General features: G+C 40.6%; 1 protein-coding gene across 12 annotated transcripts in view; it reads left to right on the top strand.

Moving 5' to 3' along the window:
• The window catches only part of RARB (retinoic acid receptor beta), a 324,550-nt gene that overhangs the window by 271,796 nt on the left and 35,731 nt on the right, over nt 1-17,023 (top strand). For all 12 annotated transcript variants that reach the window (XM_017732112.1, XM_017732111.1, XM_017732113.1 and 9 more), the window contains one exon: nt 5,260-5,401. In XM_017732112.1, coding sequence (XP_017587601.1) covers nt 5,260-5,401 — 142 coding nt within the window. The remainder of the gene's footprint in view (nt 1-5,259; nt 5,402-17,023) is intronic.

The raw sequence follows: 17,023 nt of genomic DNA, 5'->3' as shown, positions 1-17,023 counted from the left end.
CAGGAATGGGGCTTTACCTTCTCTAAATACATTTTACAGGGTTAACAAGGATAGAGGGTAACTTAAATGATTAAAATAGAGTGATTGAAAAGAGGCCATGCATCACAAACATTTCTTTCGTAAAAAGCGCACATATTTGCCCAGCCCTATTTTGGAATAAAGCTAAGGGCAGAGGTTTCAGGTGTGTGGTGGGTTGGATTTTCTTTTCAGTTATTACAGGTATTTATCTTTCCTCTAAGAGCTCAGTCTGAGTTTATAAATGACTGATAAACTGTGCCATAGAAAAGTCCTTCCTACTCCTTTGTTTCTTTTACGATAAAGTAGCAATATGCTTCACTCAGAAGCTTATTTTGCAAATTTACCAAAGAATGGCCTCTAAATCTGCAGGAGTCATAGCTGGCTGCCTGTATTTGGGGGTAATCAAAGCTGAACCAGATGAACCGAGCAGGCTGTTCAAACAGATTGAGCTTGCAATAGCCCTTCTCTGCTGATTACCCTGTCCCTGGCTTGCAGTGCAAGTTTTCAGCTTGTAAGCCCACTATGCCTGCAAATAAGACTTGGCATGCCCTGTGCTGGCAAAATATTTTTAAGACATTGTTGAGATCAAATGATCCATCTCTTCATGCATGTGCATAACTTGAGCTCTAAATCATTTGCCTTGCCAAAATCAACTGGACAGTGAAGGAGGGGGAGTTGTACAGATTCCCTATCAAATGTGTAAGAGTAGCAGTTCATGCTAACAAATCCGTAAGACATAGTAAGTTTAAACACTTAACCTTTTCTTGAGGGCTCTTCCTTAATGCAGTCCTTTGTATTCAGAGAGCCAGTGGCATAATGGGATTCAAAATATTACTGAAATAGTTAATGTTCTCTGTGGGCACTCTGTTCTATACTGAGCTCTCAAAGTTTGACTCATTCACAGGCAACTGCTACAACAGTAAGTGGTGAATGGGATGAGGTGTATTCTTCGGCATCGTGTTGAGGTTGGATTGACTAAATAGATTATTTACTTCTATGCAATAGACCTAGGAAGCCAGGTTTGTTTGCTGCCTGATACGTATGGTTTCACATATCACTCTCTGCTTTCAGTGCCGCAGATAAGATATCAACACAATTAAAAGTGAAAAATAATCTGTCTGCTCTGCCACTGGTGGATGCTCAGGGAACACACGCTGATACAATAGATTTCTGAATAATTTATACTCAGCATTTTTTCCTTGCACTCGGTAAATGAGCATGCCTAATGTGGCATGGTCAGAGTGATACTCTATCTGTCATCCATTAAGATAACAAGATTGGTGGGCCTGGGAGGAGCATGGTGTGATACACAGAAAAGATGAGATTAAAAATTGAAATGTTTGTCCAAAATGTTCTGTGTAAAGGATGCTGATAAAAGCAGCTCAGAAAAACAGAATTAATTCAAAAGTGTGATTTCCACAAAGCTTTGTCTTCTCTAAAATAAAAACATGAGATCCATGTTCCTTTCAAAAGTTGAGGATAAAAGGAATATCGGAGTAAATCACTGTTCCTGATACACCTTCAGTAGCTTCCTCCACTTTAAATTCAGGTACTTTGTAGGTGCTATCAAAAACAATTATGTATGACAGTAATGCTTTATGTCTCACAGAATGGGATTTTTTTTTTATATTCATAAGGCATTTTAAATTACAAAGAAAGAATAATTTGTGATTGATTTTGGCACTGGAGTGTCTCATCTCCCATCACAGGGTGTTAATTTGGACGGGATGCTAAAATATTTGCATAAAAAATAGCTCATGTAAATATTCAGCCAAGCAGATTCATTTTGATGTGACTGCATTATAGTAGGTAGTATATTGTTTTCCAACAGCCAATAGGCACTAGAAGTTGATTAATTTATAAGCAGTGGTGGTTTTCAGTCTCTGAAGTTGCTGACAACTTTCTAAGGTCAGGTCACATTTGGATTTTCTTGGTTTATGAATAAACTCTTGGGGTTGTGAGATCAGATGGGAGTCATTTGACAAAAAGCACTTGGAGGAAAACTTAGGGTTGGTTCTAACTTCAGTATTTTTAGTGAGAAGGTCAATGTTATTATACCTGTGCTATTTGGAACCCGGCCTTGAAAGGGTTTAAATGCGTTCTGTTTAACTGGGCAGCAAGCACCTGCCCCGCCATCCTTGTGTCCTGCATGGTTTTCTTTCGCTGCAGAGCTGCAGTTGGGGTCCAAACCCCTGCAGAGGGAAAGACAGGACACTCTGTTTTTTCAGCCCAGATTCAGGAAATGTTTCTAAGCATGACCCTGCTTGCAGTGCCAGCCATAACTTGTGGCTGCCCAGCACCAGGCATCTGGAGGCAGGTGGGGAAAGTGAGCCCCAGCACCCAGCAAATAATGCTCCTCACCCACCAGTGCCTGGACTCCTGTCCCTCCCCCTAGGGTGGCTTTGGCTTGGGGTTTGTGTGCAAAGATAGTTATAACCTTAGTGCCTGTCCAGAGAAAAATTTAAAAATCGAATCTTTTTGATGACGTGTCACTGAGCTTTTAAAATGAGTTTGCCACAAATCTTACAAGGAGTGGTATCCCAGTGCTGTCTTGGGGAAGGATACTTCTGAGTGGGCACTAATACACTGTTGAGAACCATGTCCTTAGTTTTGACCAAGACCACATTACACCTTTTTTTCACCTGAATATTTTATGTAAACAAGTTCATTTTTACTTATGTTCCATGAGTAACTCCAGGAAGAAAATCAAATACAGGTGTTAAAAAGTAATTTGTAAAACAGCAGTCAAAGCTTCCACAATTAGTATCCTCCTCTTTATCTTTCACTCTGTGGAGGAGATTGCCTGGGGAGATTAGGCTGATGAGGAAACTGTCTTCATTTCAACCAGGAGATCTGCTTTTTCCAAAGTTGTTCTTCTTAAGCCTTTTTTATTAGTAATGAGTTCATGAATGCTTTATACTTGCTGTCGGCAGATGGATCACGTTTTTCAGTTGGGTTGTGTGGTCAACTTTGTCTAGTAGGGACTGAGGCAGCCTCCTCTGCTTTTCTTCCTGATGGGCTGTAATTAAACCCTGGCTTATAAGGATGCACACCCTGCAGCTATATGTCAGAACAACCCATTAATCAGTAGGTGCCATTAGCTACTGGTTATATTTTGGTAAAGTACAGATATATTTGGAGAAGGCTGTTTCTTCTTTTCCAGTATCGGGTGACTTGTTCATTTGGGCCATTTTGTTTCTTGCCCTGTCAGGCTGGTGGTAGGAGAGTAATGGCATCGGTGGCTGTGGGTGTTAAATCACCTGCAGCAGCACTGGATTAGGCTGCCATAGAAATTACCAGTCTTGGCTTTTCCTGCATCTTTCCAGCTAGAAAGTGATGACCAAATAAGCTGTAGAGAGACTCTTGAACCAGCACAGCTCACACTTTCTGCCTGTTGAATTAAACCAAAATAGATGCCGTAGATGCCTCACTGTTGTTGTTAGCCACATCGGCAATTACCCCAGAGCCAGGCATCACAGTTAGGGGAATATCAAAGCAAGAAAGGAGTGAATATTACCATAAATTTTCTTTTTGGCAAGTAAACAAATGTACATATGCTTGCCATACTTGCCATTTCAAACAGTGTTAATGATCAGAAGTGTAGAATATAAAATAGCAGTGTTTATTGATAACTTGAAAGGTTTTAATTATCCAAACAAATAACTTTAAATTCTTCTTCTGTGTCCAGTAGCTTAAGGAAAAGATGTGGAGAGTTTTTATTTTCCTCTTTGATGGTAGCATTAAATATCTCCTAAATCGGAGCTAACCCTCAGGATGAGGCTTGTCTGTGCAAGAGCTGCCGAAAACTTTTGCCAGGGGTTACGTGATTAAGGAGGCATTTTTCAGTTCTGAGTGAATCTGAGGTATTTTCATAACATTAGCATCTATAGCACGTTGGTTGTGCAAGGAATTTATGACCAGCCCTTACTTCCTGCCCTACCACTCCCTGATCATATAGCCAGAAAGTCTCCCAGTTAGCTCTGAACGACAGGGGTTTTGTCTTTTGAACTGCTCACGTATCTCAGTGAGCACTTTGAGAAGAGCCAATTTTACAGCTTTCCATGATTGCATCTTTAGACAAATACATTGTGGGCACAGAGCTATCATCTGCGGCATCAAGTTTACAGCTTCCCTGTAGGGTGTAAACATGTGGCTGGTTGAAGAGTTTTAACCTCTGAAGCCCTCCAACAAGTATGAAATTGCTAACTATTCTTCCATAATGCTGTGATGTTGACTGAAATTTGACCCTAGTGCTTGCTGAAACAATTTTCAAAATCTGAGTGAGAAGGTTAAATAGTGCTGTCAAATTTCCAAATGTCTGTTGCAGAAATACTTTTGCTGAATATCTGTGGGTTGAGCTCTAAAATGCTTAAAGTAATCCTCTTTTTTTTCTTCATTATTACATGATATTATCTAAAGCTTGGGGTTTAGTGCAGATAAAGAAATTAAATTGGGTTTTGCCTTTTTCTGTGCCACCTAACCTTACCATTTATGGCTATTTTTCTCTTTTTTACTTGTTAAAGGAGGAGTTCAGTCAAATGGTGTTCCTTAAGTATAAACCAGACCTCTAGGTTTCTTTAATTTCTGTTCAAGATCATTGTAATTAGTTGATTATTTTCACAGCTGTATCTGAGTAAGAAAAAAAGCGCTGTGATTGGCAACTTTTACAAGTTCACAACTCAATAACCTGATACTGGAACTCTTCCACCTGCAGAAGCCTCATTAATTGCTGTAGGAATTTCAGCAGTTATGAGACCTGGGTTTCAAATTATTTTTCTTTTGAGGTGCAGCCTTCGAGCTAGAGAATCTCTACAGTAACAAAAATAGATGGGACCTTCAGGCTGAGAGAGTCTGTTTGTTATTGGATGAGTGTCTGACTTCCAAGTGGATCTGTTAGGAAGGCTGTTGTTTACCCAACTCATTATTTACATTCATAAGCTCAAACCATTTTTATTTGAGCATTTTGTAAAATCTAGGACTTAATTTCCTGAATGCTCTTACTAGTTCTAACTTTGTTTATTTTGGCCTTAGGTTGCATTAGATAATTATTTTTTATTTAAGAGATGAGTCTTATGTTGCAAGAAACAGCACTAAATTATAGTAAGATTGAGTCTTTAAGGATGCCATACTCCAGCCATAACTTTGAATTTATTTTGTTATTTTAAAGCAACATTTGTGCCTGTCTCTAAGCTTTATGGAAAGCTCAGAAGCTTACTTGATTTCTTTTTTTCTTGATTACAGGGCTTTTTCCGCAGGAGTATCCAGAAGAACATGGTTTACACATGTCACAGAGATAAAAACTGTGTTATCAATAAAGTTACCAGAAATCGCTGCCAGTACTGCAGACTACAGAAGTGCTTTGAAGTGGGAATGTCCAAAGAATGTAAGTTGTCTCAGAAACAATTTATTGTTTGTCATATCCTCCATATATGTGGCAATCCTCAGGGAAAAAATTCTTATGCAATTATGTGATTGAAGCCAGTATCTGCATTCATATGGACGGAAAGGAGTATGAATTTGGTACACCACTTTAGACCTGTAATTTGCAGACTTCTGAGTCCTTAACTCTGCACCCTAAAAGCTGTGTGTTCTTACTGCCTGGACCCTCTCTGAAAGGTGAAATGAGCTGCCAGATGCTATTCTCTAAACCTGCAAAGCCAGTAAACCTGACTGCAAAAGTGCTGCCAAGCACACCAAAACCCCGAAGGATTTTCATCTCCCTTCTTTTCTAGAAATTTCTGGTTTGCCCTTTAAGTTAACATTTGAAAATATTTATGTAGAAATATGTGATATTCTCTTTTTTCCAGTTTATTGATATCCCCATCAAGCCTGAAAATATAGCTTAAAAAGCCTTTCTCAGATCCCATGGGGTAATGCTTCTAAAACTTTCTCTTTTTTGATTGGATTGATTGCAGTAGCAGAAAAGTCCTTGGCATAGTGATCTGTTCGATTGTTGAGGGGTTTTACTTCTATCAGCAATGTTCCTGGTGTCAGTAGGTCAATTCAAGTAATAAACACTACAGAAATTTGCAGTGTGTGCATAAGAGAAGAGGGAATATTGCCCAACACCAGTTCTTAACTTTAATTCACCCACAGGAGTTTCTTGGAGAGATTTTAAGATCACAGGAAAAGAAAAATTTACAATGCTGAAGCATTTATGTCTGAACTGTGATTTAAACTGGTTTTCATCTTCAGCATTTTACATCCCTGAACTATGTGGGACATCCCAGTAGTTCCCTTCTCTGTACTTGGTCAGGAGCTAAAGAGGTCCTAAAGTCATATTTGTCCCTCCTCATTTAGATCCATCCTTAGGACCATTGTGCTGTGTTTCCAGCTCCTTTTCATGGAAATGTGAAGTTGTGGTTATTGGAAAATTTCAGGCTACTGGGGGAGGAGGTCTTAGGATTTCAGTTATTTCACTGTCCTTGTTGGGTTTTCTAGTTTTCTTGTGTGCCTGAAATGCACTTATCTATACTTAGATATAGATCTGCTGGAGTGGAGACCATGATGGAAGTAAAGGAGAAGGTGGGCTAAATGCGAAGATGTAAGATTGAATGAGGAGGATTTTATTGATAGCTGTTTCACTGCATATCTACCTGTGCACATGAAGCTTTTTTTTTCTTTGATAAAAACAGTATGATGCAATTTGGAAGAGAAAAAAGAGCACTTTTCTCACCTGAGGGCTTGTTGGTCTTGAGTTCCTAAGAACTTTATTGCTGACGTGAAATAGTAATCTTATTAAATGCTGTAACGTCACATTGGAGTAGGTTTTGGAAGTACCAGCAGTATTTCTAACATGTTAACCAAAGTTATTTTGGATAAACTATAAAAGCTTACTGCCTAGCAGGAATTCAGGTTCTGCTCTGCCTGTTCCCTGAGGTGAACTGAGTGAAATTGCCCTTTGGCAGTTGCCTTTATCTCAAAATTCTACAGGCACCAAAAAGGGGATAACAGGTTGGAGGGGGAACAGAGGATCCTGGAGAGAAGTGAGGGATGTCCTCTGGCTGCATTTCTGTAGAAGGCATTTGCAAAGCAACAGAGAAATTATTTTAAATGTCATCAGTTTGAATGCAGTGTGTCTTGTCTTCTGGGTTTAAGAACTAAGTCTGAAGTGATTCTGTGTTATCCCTTCTTAAACAAGAGCTTTTCATCTCTTAAGAGATTTGAGAAACTATTTTCTTATCGGACCTTCTTTCATACGTATCTCTAGGTTTCAACTCAATTTCTTTAGAAGTTTATGTAAACAAAGGCACATCTGTCATTCGGCTTTTTCTTACCAGATGGAGGTTTTTCTTTTTACCCCAGTGCATTATTCACATTTTATTTTTTTGTCTTCTTACAGTTCTATTACCTTGTAACATGAAAGCCATGAACAAAGGACAGAAAAAAGTATCAGAGAAATCTCACAGGGAAACAAGCCTACAATGCTCAAACCAGTCCCAAGTGGGGAAAGTAATCGTGGTGGCACCTGCAGATAGGAACCTCGAGGTCTGTTCCCAGGAGCTAAGGAGGAGTAGATGCTGATTTTCAGTATACAGAGTAATCTGTGCTTAAAAGCTACAGTCCTGTGTTTATTTGTTCTGCCTTTAAAGGGCATGCAAAAGTACCTGCATATGTGGCTCCCTCTGAGCTTAATGAGCATTCCTCACAAACATCAGAGGAGAGATGGGAACTGGGTGCATAGCCAGTGTGATAAGTAGGGGTTTGAGAATGGGGGTGCAGTGTTTGAAAGAGAAGAGATACTGAACATTTCTTGTATGCTTTTATCTTGTTTCAGAGAATGAAGTGAGATGATGAAGGAATGCACTGAATTTGCATTTCTTTATAGGTTGTTTTGTTCATGTAGGGGGAAAAAGGCTATCTTCGACCCCATTTTACTCCCCTGATCTGATCAAGAGAGGTCAATAACTACACTACCTCCAGGGCAGGAGTGGAGCTATTTGCCTTGTGATAATATCTGCAAGACCCGCTGAAACTGGATCCCACTAGTGTAGGGACCGTCTTTCATTGTGTAGTCCCCGTTGCAAAAAGTTTGTGCTCCAGATAGGCAAGACAAAGAGTGTGAGGGGACTTAGTGATGACTGCCTTATCATCCTACAGCAGGACAAAACACAGCTTGAAATAAAGCCCTGCTGTCTTTAATCAGATACCCTTCCTTCCGAAACTCCAGAGCTCTGTCCCTGAAACCTGAGCTGCAGCTCCCAGTTCAGGGCCTGGAGCCAGTCCCTCCACCAGCACTGCATCAGGTTTGGGGATTGTTGTATGGCCATCCCACCTCAGCTCATGTAGGGCTCTTAGGGGACTGTAGGTGCAGCTGAGGCTCTGGACCCCACTCCAAACGACTTCTGTCCTTCGTAGCCTCCCGGTCTTTGGTTTTTTTAATTACCATGTAGAGACAAATGGTGATCACACATGATTCTTTTGCTGCTGCTGCTGAAGTGAGAAGGCTACTAAGGCTAACAGTGGCTTATTATGTGATGGAGAGCCTTAGGAAACTAACCTTTGCCCTTCTATTACGTGATCTCTACGCTGCTGTTGAAGCCCCATCCTCAGCGTGACCCCAGGTGTCACCAAGCAGCTCGCTGTTGCCTGGCTGTGGGGCCTCGGTGCTCTGGAGCTGGTGAGGGGTCATACGTACTGCACTGCCTCCTGCAATTAAGGGAGCACACAGGAAGCTGGGCAAAACTCTTGGACAAGAATGGACTCTTTCAAGCAGGATGCTGCAACGGTCACTTTGAAAGGTGAAGCCTGCTCAGAAAGAGAACCTAGACTGGATTTTTTGTAAGGTGTAAGGGGGAAGAAAATGGAGCTCCCTTCTGCCACAACTGCCCAGCTTAGCCCAGCAGCTCTTCAATTTCCATCCTTTTTCATAAACTGTGCAGGCTGCAGGGACTGTCACTGTACTTAATGGTCTTTGGGGTCCCCTCAGACACAACCCAGCCCACATACCAGGGTGTGATGCCGAGGAGCTCTCTTTATACTGGCATAAACCTCATCTGCAGTGAGCTCTAATAGAGCAAAACTATGTTTATAAATGCACAGATTTGTTCCAGATTACTTCAGTGCACTGAAGCAATGTTCAGATTTGTAAATCTGCTTACAATTAACCAACCTCTCAGGAGGGAGGGAAGAAGGAAGGGAGGGAATGCAGGGAAATTATCATGAAGAGGAGAGAATCTGATTTCTGTGCTCTGTATTTGTTGGGGTTTTTTTTTAACTCACACAGTAATGTCTGTTTCTCTTTGTCACAGAGTTGAGTCTTATAATATTTAAATGTTCATGCGTCTTGGAACATATGATTACACTCTGCTACTGAACAATAGAATGAATGGATTTACTTATTTTCATTCTGGTTGAAATTGGCAAGCAGGAAATATCAACTTGAGGAACTGTCATGTTTGTATTTATTATTTCTCTTTAATTTTTTTCAGACTCCTTAATGAAGCATGATTCCATCTGCAAGGAGTGGCTAAGTGGAGGGCTAGTCTGCATAGCTGCATTTGAGAAGTTCATGCAGATTCCACTGATGTAATTTTAAAGTGAATTAATTAGAATGCATGGAATCTTTATTTAGATGTTAGTCAGAACTGAGCTGGGGTTATTTTATTATTTTTAGCCAGCAGGAAGCACTGGATTTAGGAATTGTTTCTGCGTTGCTACAGGCTAGATTTTTAACTGGATGCCTAAATACCACACAGTGGCTGGGGGCTTTTTCAAAAATTCCAGAGTCGTTGCCTTGCCTGTTAACTTGCTCTCTCAAGAGGCAGGAGCTAAATATCAGAGTGGAAATCACAAACCCCTGAATTCTGTTCTGGGACTAATTCCTCTCTCTAAACCCTACAAGCTGATTGTTCTGTCTTTCCTATCTTGAGAGATGAAAATTATGTCTTTTCACAGGGGCTGGGAGATCTTGTATTGTAAGTGCTTTGAAAGTAGAAAGATGTAAACTGTGAAAATACTAATTAAATTAAGAATTGGAGAATATAGATAGTGGGGAAGCTATGCCCAAGCCAAAGAGATCACATATTTTTCATTTGGTTTTTTAAGGATGGATTGTTTTGGAGATCTTTTTCAGTTGCTGATCAGATAGGAAAGCTTGTATTTATTTTTTTCGGGCTGACAGATTGGGAACTTCTAAAAGTTAATGCCAAACTCTCAATGTCACCGATGGGGAGTTTTTTTAATATGAGAGCAAAGCTGATAGGGAAGGGTCTTCCTGTAACAAAACCCACAGTGCTCTAGTGTCAGCCTGTGCTCTGCCAGAGATAATGCACACTTTGTTATGCTGGGTGGCTGAAAATGATCTACATACAATTAAAATTCTCTTGTAGAGAACTGGGTTCTACTTGTTGTGCATTGTTTCCCATGGTTAAACAAACATCTCTTGCTTTTCACGTTGTTTTTTGTCTTCAAAGAACCAGATCTGCTTTTCCTTTCTCCTTTTGAGGTCTGCCTCTTCTGTGTTTTAGCCTTTACCCTTGATTTTGCATAGCTTTCACTTGCCAGCTTTAATGTTTAAAGGAGCAACTTAGATTGAATGTTATTATCCATAATTTACTCTATGTTCTGTGAAGATGGTTATGTAATAGCAGTAATTGCATCAACTCACCTAATGAGCTTTCCCTCCAGTGCCATGTACGGCAGATTAATAGCCCATGAATTCATTTGCAGCTCGTTGTGTTTCAGAAAAGTATTTCAGGCAGCAATTAATAAACTGCTAAAGAAAATAACATAAAAAATGATTTTTTTTATTATGTTAACTCTCCAGCTGAACAATTTATTGGCACCTTTCATGATTCAGCTAAGTAAATTCTCTCCTAATTCCTCAAGCCAAGTGTGATTAGTGAACCCTGCTCAACTCAAGACTGTCTGGTAATTAGACTGATCTTTGTATCCTAAAATGTTAGGGAAAAGTAAGAATAGCATCCTAAGGTTCTCTTTTCCTTCTATTCCTTGCCTTTCAGGCATTATGCAAATAGCTGTAACTTTAAACTGCAACATGCTAGTGCTGCTAATTTTTTTTCCCCTCTTCCTTGCATAGAAACCCTGTAATTGTGTAAGCTAAGAATCGAAGACCTCAGCCAATAAACAACCCCTGGCACTGTTTCTGTGCTGCTTGTTGCAGGCTGCAGTGTCCCATACCTCCCAAGTGGTGGGACAGCCTGAAGCAGGGACCTGAGAAAGGTCATGGGGTGCCGCTGCCCTGAGGAAGGTAAACCAGGGGTCAAATGCCACTGGAGAGGGAGGAGAGAACAGGGAAAGTCCTATGTTTTGCAGTGTAAAAGAGGATGAGGTGATTGAACCCATCAGGAGAAAAGCAGCGGTGAGATGCCAGGGCATCTCACCTTCGTACGGAAAATGTCTGGGGAAAGGGGGAGACACTGTTGCATGTGGGCAAACTTGCCAGGCTGCTCTAGAATTATTATTTCCATGCTTTTTCTTTTGGTTGGTGTTAGTTTTTGGGGTCTTTTAAATTGAATATCTTTATGAAGCTTTTCATGTTTTACATAATTTCTTTTTCAAAAGAAACAGTTATCTTCCTGCCACTACCACTTCTACTCTCCCAATCCAAAAGAAGCGCTTGGCTTGTATTTAAAAGTAGTAAAATATATATTTTAAAATATTTTCCCTCATTTTGGGCTCTTGAGGACTGAGTAAGCATAAAGGGAATTCCTTCAATAAGCTCATACAGAGATTGATTACATGTCCTCAGCTGGAAGTTACATTAAGACTTATTCGCTAAGGTACAGCTACCGTGGTGAACTTTTCAACACTCTCTGCTGTCTCTATGACAACACAGATCCTGGCAGAAGTTACCAGGGCTCGTGTGCTCTCTGCAGCCTTTGTCTGCATCCATCAATCCCAGTCTTTGACAACTGTAAATGTGTGCCTTTCTTACGTTTTTGCTCAACAAGGTGTTTTATTAAATTTGTGACACTTCTAAAGTTATTATGCTAATCATTTGTACTGCAGTACCCAGCCATGCTCTGAAAGAGATGTGCTTTAGGAAAGGACTTTCTGAATGGTTCTCAATCTTGTGGAAGATATTGAGCTGAGTGGCACGGAGCCCTTGTAGAAGTAACTTTTCTTTCATTACAGGTGAAACTTCAGATGACTAGAGCCGGGGAAAAGTGTAATGCACACACCATCTAATTTCTGCTTAGACCTGCAGCACACTCCAGAGAAGTGCTTGCTACTGTTCAGTGCTCTAGCAAAGTCCTCAGACCTTATTGAACCCATCCTTATTTTAAGGGAGAACATGTTGTCAGAGCCTATGGTGTGTCTGTTGGTGCTTGCAGCTCGGGTTTCTGTGGCAGTCCTGCCGTGTGCCACCTTCTGTGGAGATCCTTCTCTGGAGATTAGGCTCTTCCTTGAGAACAGTTGGCATTGATACAGGTCTAACTTTTCATATTTTTCATTTTACACCTTTGGGGTGTTTTAGGGATCATCAGATGCTTTCTTCTGTCAGTTTCCCAGTAAAAGGTATTTTGGGCATATATCTCTTGTAAAATCATTTCTCAGCATAGATCTTGTTCTTTCCCTGGCCTTTTTCTGTTATTTCTCATCCCCCACTTTGGTTTATACCATTATTCTGAATTGTTCATGTAAAGACACTGGCCCTGTGCCTTTACGTTGCCATTGCAGGTCGTCTTTACCTCTTCTTGAGTTTAGTATCCCAGCTGCTTTCATGGCAAGGAAAACCCTGGGTTATCCTTTCTGCCTTGTCCTGTGCCGGGTGATGCTGCTGTAGGAGCAGATGGGAAATCTGGAGGTAGCCAATTCCTACCCAGTCCCTGCACTCCTAAGAACGATGCTGAGGCCACGTTTGCTTTGTCATGCGGACATAACTGCTAAGACCCCAATCCCATGACCTCAAAAGCTTTGTTTCAGAGCTTCCATTCTTCCTTTATGCACTCAGTTCACTGCTTCGTGTTCCTCATTCGGATCATTTCTTGTTCAGGGACTTGGGGCATCTTTGCATCTCTCTTTCTAATTGCCGTTGTGCCATGTGGCTTGTGCTTTCTATACTGGCACCTTGTGATTTCTTTGTGATCTTTTTTCTCCCTTCAGATGCTCTTTTTTTTTTCCTTAATTTTTTTTTTTGTGTTTTGGGATGTTGAAGCCGAAAGACGGAGAAATGTCAGTGAGATAAATACCAGTCTGGGAACGAGCAAATTGCCAGTGTTCTGGGCCTTGAAGCTAAACATGGCTTATTTGGTTGTCAGGCCAACCTGAAAATGTTATCTACAGTAGCCAAGGTTCATGAGAAATGCAGTAAATTGTTCCCAAGAGTTCTGGGAAGTCTGAACTGCAGCAACCCAAATGTTCCTGAAGGACTCTCTATCAAAGGAGAGGCTTGTTTGGTCCTTCCCCTCAAGAAACATGTGTCTGTCCTCCTGCTGGTTTATATCTGCAAAGCTTTGTTTTCCTGGTGATCTCTTTACTGGAGATGGTCTTGCATGGGGTAGGTGCTTCTGCAAAAGGCAAAGAAGCAAAGCTCACACTGGCCTCTCTGCAGAGAGTGGCTCCTGTGCTGATGGTGTGGAAGACGGAAAGCAGGCGCTTGGAAACCAGTAAGCATTCAAAGACAGTTTAGGGAGATCTCTCCATAAGTAGATGAGGCCATGGGTTTCCCTCTGCTGCTGTCAGGCTCTCATGGCTTGCTTTCATCCACTGGATTGAATTGTTGGAGCAGGGGGAGTTTTCCGTTGCCGTGCCTGCGATAAGCCGGCTGACACGTTGCAGCTCCTCCTGCTGGGATACTGGCCCTAGGACTGTGCTCTAAAAATAGCCTCAATTTGTTTTTAGTTTGACTTTGTATCACATGCTCATTTTAAAATACATCAGAACAGTTAATCTCCAGTTCTTCAGCGCTCATGTGGAAAGTGTAAAGGATTTTTTAAAGTAGATGGTGTACAAGCAGTAGAAATAACACCCTTTCCATCCAAACTTAAATAACACTCAGCTGCCAATTCTATAAAAGGAAAAAGAAAGATCATAAGGCGTTAGAATTTTTAATGTTCTCTAGCCCAAAATGAACAGAAATGGTTTTGCCCCATCTTATTTTACTCTAGTACTTGTTTGCATGCTAGCCTGTTTCTGAAAGCTCTTAAATGTTTAAATCTAGGTCTCATGAAAAGTCTGTCAATCAGACAACAGCTCTGAAACCTGACTTCTACAAGTTGTAGCTTAAAGCCCTACAGGCGGTGCCTGTGGCTGATTGGCATTTAATGAGCTGTGGGATCGTTTCTCAGTGCCATGCATCCATAACCAGTTGCTTGTTGTTGATGTAAACAGATTTGGTAAGTAAATGTGAGGAAATTGTCTGACTTCGGAGACATTTACCTGAATTTCAGAGTTAAAGCTAAGTGGAATTCTTCCTTTCCCCTGGCAAAAAGTGCAACAGAAAGCAAACATGCTTTTAGTTGGATTACAGGCATGGTTAGTCATCTGACAGACAGTTTTAATGGAGTCAGAAAGACATGCTGGGGAAACATGCTGACCTACTTTTCTTTCTTTCTTTCTTTCTTTTTTCAAACTTCGAAGCAAGTGAAATGTTAATTTTAAAACTCTCTGTAAAGTTAGACTTTGAAGGAGCTAATTTTGTAATTTAATTTATTTACACTTCTGCTTAGGGTATGATAGATTGTTTTGGTAACTGAATTTCGTGAGGTTGTTTTTGTTTCTGTTAGGAAATTGGGTTACATCTGAGAAATCCATGTTCTTCCCCCTTTGCAGGACAAAGTAATCAGCTTCAAGTTAATGAATGATTTAAGTCCAATCCTCTGAGGGACGACTTTACAAACCATTGAAAATAAGAGACTAACAAATCATATTACATTTGTATCATTTTCAATGCATTATATTTTTAAACATTTGTTGTCTTTAAACTTGGGGGAAGAAGGATTACTGGCAGATAGTGTTGTGCATTTTGCACTTTAGCTTGTTATTTCCCATGTTAAGGAGGTCAGTGCTCCACCGTCAGGCAGAACTTGATGTATTTGAACCTGGGAAACTCTTTACCATAAAACTTGAGAGCTTGGGAAAAAAATGCCTTAAATTAAATAGGAAAACTTAGCAGTCAGGATGGATTAAAACATCACTTAATCCATGTGATGGATTAATCCATCACTTAATCATTCAATTTAGTATACTAAATTGAATGATACTGGGTGATAAAGGAAAGCATTTTAGAAATGCTGTAGACCACCTCACTCCTTCAGCAGTGAGCACACACACAATTTGTCAGATGGTTGAGGGGTGCCAGGTCCCTGGCAGAGAGCTGGGCTCTATTCCCTTGGCAAGTGGTTTTGGTGAAGGCATCACTGCACGGTTGAAGGAGCAGGAGAGGACATCATTCCTTGACACACCGGTCGATCCAGGGACTCTGTTTTCACCTGCTCTGTCTCCTCCTGTTTCCATCATTAACAGGTTTTCTGCTGTCAGTCAGCCCTGGTGCAATGGGTGCTGCTGCAAAACCTTTGCTTCTTCCCATCTCTCCTTGTTTTTAACTCCCAACTAGCTGATTACATTTTGCATCATGGAAATAGTAATACAATGTAAGAGAGGCAGAAAAAAATGGAAATTGCCAGGAAGTCCTGGAGTTTATGGGGAGTTTTGCATTTCAAAGAATCCACAAGTTACATATACTCTTATGAAGTGCAGTGATTTAATATACTGTGTACTTCTAGAGAATGTTCCAGTGGCAAAGACTGAGATCTATTTTTTATAGTTTTTAAAGTTAAGTATAAGATGTTAGCTAACACATAAGAGTTTGTTCTATATATCAAGAAGGCTGATTGTGGCATTGCACAGGTTTTAGCCATTTTGTAAGCTGGAGATGCCAGTAGAGGAGGCATCAGCCCAGGGGGACAAATCAGCAGTAAGTGAATATCCTAATGTGCTGAACTGCTGCACCTCACATGTTCAGCATCCCTCACTGCAGTGTAGCTGTGTGAGCTGCTGCTTAATGCAAGGACTCCCTTTTCCATGTTTTTCTTGCCACAGACTTCTTCTAGGTGACCTGTGACTTGGTATGTTTAGATTTTAGTGGAGACACAAAAATCAAAAAAAAGGGGGAAAGGGCTGGGAAAAGCCACTCAAAAAAGTGTCACATCTGAAATTTCATCAAGGAGCTTTTTTTTCTGATACAGGAAAGTTGTTGATGCTGGAAGATGAAGCATTAGGTTAGGGAGCAGTGGTACTGTCACCTGACAGTACCAGTCTGCCTCTTTTGGGCAGGGAGCTCTTGTGTTTCCAATTAGGTCTTGTGAAGATCGGTGAAGAAGTCCAGAGCTCAGTGTGTGTTTGGTCTTGTAGTCCACGTTGTACTGTGCTGCACCATCTGGTTATCCCATTGAGTAGCTTCAGGATCAAACCTGCGTGATCCAGATCCCTGGAACAAGTGACCGTTAGTTCATAAGAGCCTTTTGACAGCACTTTTTTACAAGCAAGATGTTTGATTTGCCCTTTCAGTAATTTGGAAGAGAAGCTCAGTGCAAGTTTTTTTCTTCCCCCCTTCTGTGGATGCCTCTTCAGTTGAACATTGCTATTAAATCAGAACATCCAGAAAATAATTTTAAAAGGAAAAGGAATGAAAATAATCATAATTTAAAAAAACCCCAAAACCAAATAAAAGCAAGAGGATAGTTGTTACTAAGAAAAAGAAACCCTATTATATTCAAACCTCACTCATAACACAAGGAAAAGTAAACAGGGCCAGAGGAGAATAAGCGTAAATATTTTATTCCTTTAATTCTGAAGAAGGCTTAAATCCTGTTTGTCCTCAAAAGAGAGTCAAAGCCTTTTCTTGGCAACTTTTCCTGTTGTTTTCTAAGTCAGCTACAGCTATTTCACATGTTTATTAGGAACATTTTTCCTACCTGAATTTTGACACTGTTAGGTGTGAACATACATAAACAGACATATCATCTGCCTCTCAGAGGGTATGCAGTATAAACCCCATGAGGTTTGGGGTCTTCTTTCTTGGCTGGGGGAGGGAGGC

The sequence above is a fragment of the Corvus brachyrhynchos genome, unplaced genomic scaffold (assembly GCF_000691975.1).
Source record: "Corvus brachyrhynchos isolate BGI_N302 unplaced genomic scaffold, ASM69197v1 scaffold53, whole genome shotgun sequence".
Lineage (NCBI taxonomy): Eukaryota > Metazoa > Chordata > Aves > Passeriformes > Corvidae > Corvus > Corvus brachyrhynchos.
The sequence above is the reverse complement of the archived record's forward strand: the minus strand, read 5'-3'. Positions and strand labels throughout refer to the sequence as shown.